Raw genomic sequence first — 10,002 nt, forward strand, 5'->3', positions numbered from 1 at the left:
TATAATAAAAATAAAAATACCTTTGTTTGGTTACAATAGGTGTAATACTGATCTGTGAAGCTGATTGATACATAATTTGATATATATGTGCATAACTTATGTAATATAAATATAGAAAAAAAAATCAACTAAGATATGTTAAAAATGGTACTTATCAAATTTTTACCAGATATTTCTGAACCTGAATCTTTTATGACACTGTGACAAAAATATTATTAAGAGTATTATTAAACTTGCATTTAACTTTGCAATTATATAAATGAGTTATAAATTATGCAATTAATTAATACAGTTTTGTATAGCACCTGATTCTTTCATTTCGAAGATTGTTCCTCAATCTAGAGCAAATTTAATCAATGATGGTCAAACATGGGTATAAGTATAGAATTTATAATTCTGTTATCAAAACAATCATTTTTTTTACAATAAATCAAAGTACGATTTATTAAGCAGGTACAATACAAACATATTCCTTTTGCTTGACATTATATACCTACTACAATATTACTTGTATCATGAGTATTATGAATTCTGCATATGTAGGCATGGCTAGCTACTAGTGTGAATGTTGTTTAAGTGATGAAATTATAAGTAATGAGCATCAATCTGTCAAATAACTTGAGTGGCAAATTGGTGCAAATTATTTTTTGTGTATATACTATATCCATGCCTACAACATAATATTTACCTAAATGTGTTCTAACATAATGGCAACACCCTGGCCACCTCCACAGCTAGAGGCTGCTATACTCCTTTTCGCTTTATTCTGGCTGTAAAAAAAATAACAACTTAAAAAGCAAGATAGCTGATACATAAAAAAAATAGTATATGTCTTGTTCAAAGTGTACTTTTTTGTTTTTTTTATCAGTTTTTTCAGTGGTGGAAAATATTGTGAGGAAACCGGACTAATCCTGATAAGGCGTATAGTTTGGCCTCTGGATTAAAAGGTCAGTTGGAAAATCTAGTGCCTGCGCGTATTCGGATTAAGCTGTAGAGCTGAGCTGACACCAGGCTACATTTGTGAGCCGTGTACAATGCTAGTACACCAGTAGGAGGTTGATACTATATCATGATAACTTTGCTTTTATCAGAGAAAAGTAAGGTCGATTTAATTTAAAGTGTGAGCACAGAATAAGTAATAGTACTACCGTACAGAAAGGACACTTCCTACAAAACCGAAGTTTGACAGCGATTCAGGGTCTAATCATGATATCCCTTTCTAACTTATGGCACTATCCCTTTCGGCTATTTAGGGTTGTCAAAATTCAAGTCATTATCTTATCTGTGGTCGTGCACGCAAAGGGACGTCAAGTTGTGTCAACCCTAATAATTGCTCGGAGAAATGCTGAGCCGAACGGAGCCGAGTTTGCCCGAAGGCAGGAGTGTCTCCCCACTGGTGTGACTGTTTGTCTTACCCAAGTCTTACCTAATTAGGTGCGCCAAATGAACTGCCATACGAGCGCCGGTAGCTGCGGGGGCGTGACCCAGAGCCAATGCACCGCCATGCTGATTCACTCTGTCTTCTATATGAAGTGCCCGCGCTGCGGCAAGCGTAGCTGTGGCGAAGGTTTCATTGATCTGTGGAAGACATAAGGGATATTCATTAGCCTTTGGTGTTCCATGAATTCTAAGTTAAGCGAAAGATTGAAGACCTTCAAAAAAATCAACAATCTTAAACTGCTGATCTAGCTGTGGCTGTAAATTGTCTGTGTACTACTACTACTCGTACATACTTCACTACCTATATCTACATTACCTGGCTTCCTCGTTGACCTTATTATTCTCAATATCTTGTTCTCTCTTGTTTCTTCATGACTGAGGCTGTGTGTGTGTGTGTGTGCGTGCGTGCGCGCGCCAGTTTTCACCGGATAACGGACCGTGTTACGCGACCACTGTTAGCGGCTGGAGGTTTTGTGTTACAACCAGCTAACTGGTGGTGTTGTGTTCCAACCTACCTCAAACAAGTCCACATCGTCCACAGTCATTTCCATAACCTCCAACAGTTTTCTAACGGCCGGCACTGCCCCTGTCGCGTCCCTCGGGTCTGCCCCACGCACGTCCATCCAGCTACTCCTAGCTATCGGCTGGAGGTTTTGGGTTACAACCACTAGCTAACTGGAGGTCTTGTGTTCCAACCTACCTCGAACCAGTCCACATCGTCCACAGTCATCTCCATAACCTCCAACAGTTTTCTAACGGCCGGCACTGCTCCTGTCGCGTCCCTCGGGTCTGTCCCCACGCACGCCCATCCAGCTACTCTAGCTATCGGCTGGAGGTATAGTGTTACAACAACGGGCTAGCTGGTCTTGTGTTCCAACCTACCTCGAACCAGTCCACATCGTCCACAGTCATCTCCATAACCTCCAACAGTTTTCTAACGGCCGGCACTGCTCCTGTCGCGTCCCTCGGGTCTGTCCCCACGCACGCCCATCCAGCTACTCTAGCTATCGGCTGGAGGTATAGTGTTACAACAACGGGCTAGCTGGTCTTGTGTTCCAACCTACCTCAAACAAGTCCACATCGTCCACAGTCATCTCCATAACCTCCAACAGTTTTCTAACGGCCGGCACTGCCCCTGTCGCGTCCCTCGGGTCTGTCCCCACGCACGCCCAGCCAACCACTCTAGCTAGCGGCTGGAGGTTTTGCTGTTCCACGGCTTCTGAGTTTGCTAGGAGTAGCGCTGCGGCGCCGTCGGCAGGACTCTGAAATTGACCATTCTTGAATATATTGTGCTTGTACCTATGTACCTGACCTTTCTTGAATGTTCTTGACCATTCTTGAATGTATTGTGCTTATTTTTGTGCTAAAATAAAATTCATTAAGTAGGGTTGTTTTGTTAATCCTCTGCTTGGGTGATTAATACAGGAACATACAGGGACAACAGATTATCGGCATCATACCAGCCGAAAGACACTCAAATCATACTGGATATTGGTAGGTCTTCCCTAAGGACCTCGGCGATGAACAGCAGGAGATGCCCTTCAAACAGTTCCCTGCGGTTGGACGGGGGCATTTGCGGCTTTCCTTCCTAAAGTTAGCCTACTCCTTAGTTTGTATTGGCATCATCATAATTTAAGGGCTTGCTCTTGTCGGTGGAGTACCTAATCGCCAATCATTTCATTCTTGTGCCAGTCTTTTATATTTTATTTCCTCATACAACGCATTTTTTTTATTTGGCTGTGATAAGTAATTCTAGGTTTCCCTTTTCTTCAATCCTGCTTTCCAATATGTTTTGGAAAAAGTTGTGATGCCTGCTAATAGACATCGGTTACACGCTAATTCTGGCGTCAGTTCAGTCCATCAGTCTGGTCAGACTGACGGGAGAATTATCGTGTAACACGCGGACTGATGGTCTGGACTGATGAAAATTAAAATTTTTGGATACTATTCGTATATTCGTCGTCCATTTTGAATGACAGAATACTGATCGTGTAACCTGTTCGTGTCATTCTCGCGTCATTCACCATATTAGACAAGACTAAATGACTGTGTTGCGTTCTTTGTCCAAACGGCGACTGTGTCGTAATTTTATCAGTCTGTTGTCAGTCTGGACTGATCGTGTAACCGTGTCCATTTTCCATCATTCTGGAATCAGTCAAAACTCGAATGGACTGCTGGACTGAACTGACGCCAGAATTAGCGTGTAACCGATGTCTATTAGCAGGTGTTCTACCATCAGTTTGTATTGTATTAGACTAATATGAGTGAGCTAATTGAAACTTACCGAGGAATTCCCTTCAGTGACAATCGAAAGTCCTGTAACAGGAGGCAGGCAACTAAGGTGCTCAACGGTGATGAAAGTCCGTGGGAGTTCGTCCTTTGCCACCACTACTTCTTTTTTCTTCGTTTTGGCTTTTACACTTACTACTTCGGCGTCGAACACTTTGTTTTCATAACCTGTGGAAATATCGGATGTATAAAGGAGATCAATCACTTTTGAATTCCTAATTCCAATTCTTTCCATAGTAATATTTTACTGAATAAACCCTTTCTTTATTTGGACCGTTTTAAAATCTTGCGTCTATTAATCATAATAATAATTTGGAAAACTTTCTGCTCCGTTGGTCCTGCATTGAAAAAAAACGGTTTTGCTGTTACAGAGATTTGCACAAAAGTTCCCTATGGTCCCCAAGCACCCCAAGAGCTCCCGAAATTATAAGGCTGTTACAGGGATTACAGCTGCAGTGGGGAATTCAGTTCTGATTGATTCGCACTGTGTACAACTGTAGTAACTTCTAACTAGGCAAGAAATACCGTCCTTAAGTGCTTAGTTATCTGTTAGTGACCCGTTGAAAGTCGTTTCACGTAACCAATAACTTCAAATCAGGAGATTCAACCAGGATCAAAACCGGACATAGACTATATGCACAGAAATAATCACCTGCCTTCCATTTCAAATGGCTCTGCAGAGCAAACTCATCGGCCTCGGCCCTCGATACTCCACAGCTCTTTCCCACCTCTTCAGCCATCTGCTGCAGTGTCAACCCTACATTTGAATCCAAGTACTGTTCAGTTATGTACTCTTCTAGTTTATATGATGCTCCTAAAGAAGTACCAAAGCGGATGTTCCGGACTAAGAGCGGGAGAGAGGACATGTTCTCTGTCCCGCCTGTAAGGGATAATTTTGCTGAACCTGTTAAGATATCCTTAAAAAAAAAACAATAAATTTAATGAATTTTTGAAAATATACCTACATCATAAAGTATTACAACAGAATATGGTAGACCAAACCTCCAATACTACAAATATCTGGAAATAGGGAACTGCTGGCCGAGTGTGATATAAACGGACGAGCGAAGCGATGTCGTTAAGACATGGCTGACAATTCCTATTTCAACCGAGGTTATAGTAATTTTCCCAGAAGATTGTGAAAAATTCAATGTCAACTGAACAAAAGCAATCTTAAAGCTAAAGCAAAGTTGGTGATATGTGGTTCTATGTTTATACAAGAAGAGAAATTACCAAAGCACTCGTAATAATGGCCTGAAGACCAGTCCCGCAAGCTTTGCTGACTCCTAAAGCTGGCTTGTATATTGGCACTCCTGAATACAGGCCACAGTACCGTGCGGTCTTTCCGCCGTCGCATTGGCTCAACTGAAAATGGGAGAAGTTTATAACACAAGCCAAAGGGGCAGGGGCGTATGTACCAGCCAATTGTCGGCTACTAGGAGAAGTCTGCAACGATTTTGATAGCACACGCAATGTAAGTGTTATTTTAAACGTCAAAATTCTATGGCATTTTGACGTTTAAATAGGCAAGTGTAGGACAGAAATGTTAGATATGCTTCTCTCGGCGCTTTTCCGGTGATAGGGTTTGATAAGCAAGTGCGCCATCTAGTGCTGATATTAAGTCTTCAGATCCATCCAGGGTGTATACCAGCACAGGAGGGGCGCGACAGTATGTCGCCCGCGAGATAGAGTACCCGTCTTTTTCTAACTGTATTTTAAAGAGGGACGGGTTAGTCTATCTCGCGGACGAGATGCTGTCGTGCCAATCATGTACTAGCCCGGCTGTGAAGTCGACTATGTGACAGTCAGTTAATGTAAACCGTGTAAACGCGCCCTTATCTTAGTTGAACTTTAATCATCAAAACAAAAATATAAAACTTACAAAATTAACGTTTCCAACGACAGTATTGTCGATGGCATTAGGATCGACATTGGCTGACATAATCGCTGCTTTTGCCGCAGAGGCGAAAATGTGCGAAGCTGGCATCTCTCTAAAAGGCCCGCCATAACTACAAAATGGCGTTCTTTTCGCGCCAACTATGAATACACCTGTACGAATTAAAAGACTAATTAACATTATACGAGTTTGATTTACATAATGTAAGTAAATGTTATTCAATAGGCTCATGTCTATTAATTGCATACAACATACAACCAAGGACAACACCAACTACCAAAAAAGTTTATAACAAACCACAATAGTACCGTAGGTACTTAACGCAGATAATGTTCATAAATATCTACGTATACACTCCATTCGTAATAAATAAATGTAGCTTAACTAAAGTTATGACATCCTAATCTTTAAAGCAATATTAATTAAATCAATCAACTACGATAACAAAACGTACCTTTAGATCTCAGCGCCATTTTGAATTTAGAACAAACTTATTTGCGGTCGCCCGTAGCGCTGCCTTCTCCGCCACACTTGAAGATTGCTTATAATTATTGTAGTTCCAAGTTCCGCCACCCGCAAATAAAAGATTGCAGCTAGTTCGTAAACAATGTTATCTGACTGGAAACAACGGTCGATCCGGGTGGGTAGCTAGTAGCTACACTAGCTACGTCGAAATGATTTCTTTTATCAGTACTTACTACTTACGCGATAATAGGCTCATGAATATGAAATGTTTATGTACACATTTTATTTGCTTAGAATTTGGTTACCGTTACGTGTGAACTGTGAAAGTCGTCACAGGACTTACGTTTTTATTTATATACTTATAAAAATTCTGGCTCGCGTTTTATGTAATTAAATTACCGAATATGTGATCTTTATGAGTAGATATTGCAACTATCACAAGGAACTGACCTACGCAAACGCACACTTGGTTTCTTGGTTATCAATTTTTATTGCTTGTTCCAAGGCCATTCCTATTTATTCAATAAACTTATATAGGGGACAGTTTTCAATGGAATAGAAAGGAATCGCACACACGGGAAGACCTTTACACTATTTTATGGGATATAGTATACTTAGTACTACAAATAAACCAGAAGTGGGATTTGGGATTTTTTGGGTTATTCCCACTAGTTACCACCAAGTTCTTACCTGTGGTAACTACTGGGAATTCTTTTCCCACCTTTTACCACTGGTAACTACTGAGAAAAAAAAACCCACAAAACCACAGTTACCACCAACTCGGCTTAGTGGTAACTACTGGGAATTTTTATTCCCAGTAGTTACCACACTTACCACTGGTAAAAGGTGGGATTTCTTTTTCCCAGTAGTTACCACCAAAATATTGTTAGAATTCAATACTAATAAAAACAGTATAAATACTAATAAAAACAGTATAGTATAAATGTAGCGTGCTGTAATAAATAATTATGTGTCAGTTAGTGATTCAGTAAACTGCTTTAAAAATGATCAAAAATATTATACCGGTATAAGTGTAAAAACTAAAATAGTCAGTCTCATTCTAGTTAAGTAGAAATTAACTTAGTATCCGGATTAAATTTATCTCATTGACTGTAGATTGAATTACATATTTATACAAACGAACAAACAAATCAGTCAAAAACCGACAGAACTGATTTCGTTTTATTATTTACAGCTACTTCATTTCGTTCTATTATAACATGACGCAGAGCTGGAATATGTAGGTATTCATAATTTGTAGTCAAGCCAAATAAGTAAAGCGCATGGTTGTTATTAAAACTGCTCGGACTAACCAGCATAGGCTCGCATTCCAATTACGCTCGGGCAGTACATCGCTCGGTCATGTTACGCTGGTTGGCTCGATTGCTTAAACACCCACGCTAGCGGGATGGTAATAACACTCTACCAGAGGGGCATCAGGTACTATCTGTACACTTCTTTTTTGTATTTAACTTTTATTCTTTTGGGAAATATGTTTTTTGGAAGAACTAGTGGTTGCAAATATGTAATAATAATATCCAAGCTATCTAATTAATGTTCCCTCTGCACCACATCTCTCATTGCATATTGGTTAATCCTAATGTTGGCATAAGACAATGACAAAAACTACCACGATCCGTGAGCTTTCGGTCTAGCTCACATGCTACCCGATAGGTAAATATAATTATCAAATTATGTCAACCAATACCATTCTTATCGGCCATAGGGGCTGGCAGTTATGCCGAACAAAGAATATTTTGCAAGGGTCAAACACGGGCGACACGGCGGTTAAGAACAAAAGGGTGCGCGGTGTGCGCCACACTCGGTTCGGCATTTTTGCACTCGTGCTATTTAATAAAACAACACAAAAGATATTTAGGAACTAAACGATTGTTTTGCAATTACAAGGCATAGGTACCGATATTATTCATACTTAGGTATATTGCAATAAACCAATCAAATATGCATAAGGTATTAAGGTCCTATATTGTTTCTTACTTAACCGTGTTAAATATTAAGAAAACTTAAAAACATCTATACCAAATTTTATTGCAAGATCACATTCACATTCCCAACTCTACTAGATTTTATAGACGTTCGCATTCGCACGCCATCGCCATCAGAATCAGATAAAGTACATAATTATTATTTTGCTCTTTTTCTGAATTTTGCTTTTAGCCTAATGCCCTCTTGCCCCTTCGTTTTACTTAATTTAAGGTTGTTTTATGTGATTTTAATTACTTACACGTTCTTCAAATAAACATATTTTCCAAAAGAATAAAAGTCAAATACAAAAAAAAAAACTTAATACGAAGTGTACGAATAGTACCTGATGCCCCTCTGATAGAGTGCTATTACCATCCCGCTAGCGTGGGTGTTTAGGCAATCGAGCCATCCAGCGTAACATGACCGAGCGATGTACTGCCCGAGCGTAATTGGAATGCGAGCCTATGCTGGTTAGTCCAAGCAGTCAGCCCATCCGAAGGGCGCCCTAAGCGGTTTTAATAACAACCATGTCCTTATTTAGCCTGACTACAAATTATGAATATTCTAGCTCTGCGTCGTGTTATAATAGCTGTAAATAATAAAACGAAATCAGTTCTGTCGGTTTTTGACTTGTTTGTTCGTTTGTATAAATATGTAGTTCAATCTACAGTTAATAAGATAAATTTAATCCGGATACTAAGTTAATTTCTACTTAACTAGAATGAGACTCTTCTATTTTAGTTTTTACACTTATACCGGTAAAACTGTTTTAATATTTTTGATCACTTTTAAAGCAGTTTACTGAATCACTAACTGACACATAATTATTTATTACAGCACGCTGCATTTATACTATACTGTTTTTATTAGTATCTATACTGTTTTTATTAGTATTTATACTGTTTTTATTAGTATTGAATTCTAACAATATTTTGGTGGTAACTACTGGGAAAAAAAAACCCACCTTTTACCAGTGGTAACTACTGGGAATAAAAATTCCCAGTAGTTACCACCAAGCCGAGTTGGTGGTAACTAGTGGATTTTTTTTCCCAGTAGTTACCAGTGGTAAAAGGTGGGAAAAAAATTCCCAGTAGTTACCACTGGTAAGAACTTGGTGGTAACTAGTGGGAATAACCCGATTTTTTTAATAATAAAACCGGCCAAGTGCGAGTTGAACTCCCGCACGAAGGGTTCCGTACCATTACGCAATAAACGGCAAAAAAATCACGTTTATTGTATGGGAGCGATACTTAAATATGTATTTTTTTTTGTTTTTAGTATTCGTTGTTATAGCGACAACAGAAATACATCATCTGTGAAAATTTCAACTGTCTAAAGGCTGGCGTCCATTAAAGTCGAATCGCGTCGAATCGAGTCACGTTGAATCGAGTCGCATTGTTTCCGTCATGTGCGTTCATCACAGACGAATCGAAGCGAGTCGAAGTCACGGGAGCCTGTGCGAGGTCGTGGTTGTACAGTTTGTCGATGATGGATAGTTCGGACGAAGAACTGCTATTGTTTCAAATTCTTTTTGGAGAAGCAGAGTGCGAGAGAACAAGAAAGCGACGAGTGCACAAACACTGGGTACACGATATAAACAAGAAGCGGAATATCTTCGGCGAATTTCACCATTTATATTTGGATCTCAAAAACGACCCTGCTGATTCTTCGTTCATTTTGAACCTAGATCCGAAAGTACCTGAACTCAAAAACGAAACCACCCGTCATCACTCATCCGCTACCCCGCGTCCACTGAGGCGCGCCGAGTCGAGTCGAAACGTGTAGCCGCAGAAATTCGCCTGACGAGCAATGCGCGCGGTAGATTCGAATTGGCGCGCCGTGGCTCTTCGTCAATGGACGCAGGTGCATAATAAATATAGGAGGCGAATTATTGCGATTCGATTCGATTCGCCTCGGCGAGTCTA

General features: G+C 39.9%; 1 protein-coding gene across 2 annotated transcripts; it reads right to left on the reverse strand.

The window, feature by feature from the left end:
* Positions 1–76: 76 nt before the first annotated feature.
* Positions 77–6,230, reverse strand: LOC134798394 (3-ketoacyl-CoA thiolase, mitochondrial-like). Of its 2 annotated transcripts, XM_063770809.1 has the most exons (8): positions 6,081–6,230; positions 5,612–5,778; positions 4,963–5,094; positions 4,382–4,646; positions 3,725–3,897; positions 2,505–2,702; positions 1,427–1,578; positions 77–770 (listed from the first exon to the last, which is right to left on the reverse strand). In XM_063770809.1, exons 1-8 carry the CDS (start codon positions 6,097–6,099, stop codon positions 689–691), a joined length of 1,188 nt encoding a protein of 395 aa, XP_063626879.1. In that variant the 5' UTR covers positions 6,100–6,230; the 3' UTR covers positions 77–688. The 2 variants fall into 2 exon arrangements, with proteins under 2 accessions (XP_063626879.1, XP_063626878.1); XM_063770808.1 differs by lacking the exon at positions 6,081–6,230 and having other exon boundaries at positions 5,612–5,887.
* Between the last annotated feature and the right edge of the window lie 3,772 nt (positions 6,231–10,002).

The sequence above is a fragment of the Cydia splendana genome, chromosome 16 (genome assembly GCF_910591565.1).
Source record: "Cydia splendana chromosome 16, ilCydSple1.2, whole genome shotgun sequence".
Taxonomy (NCBI): domain Eukaryota; kingdom Metazoa; phylum Arthropoda; class Insecta; order Lepidoptera; family Tortricidae; genus Cydia; species Cydia splendana.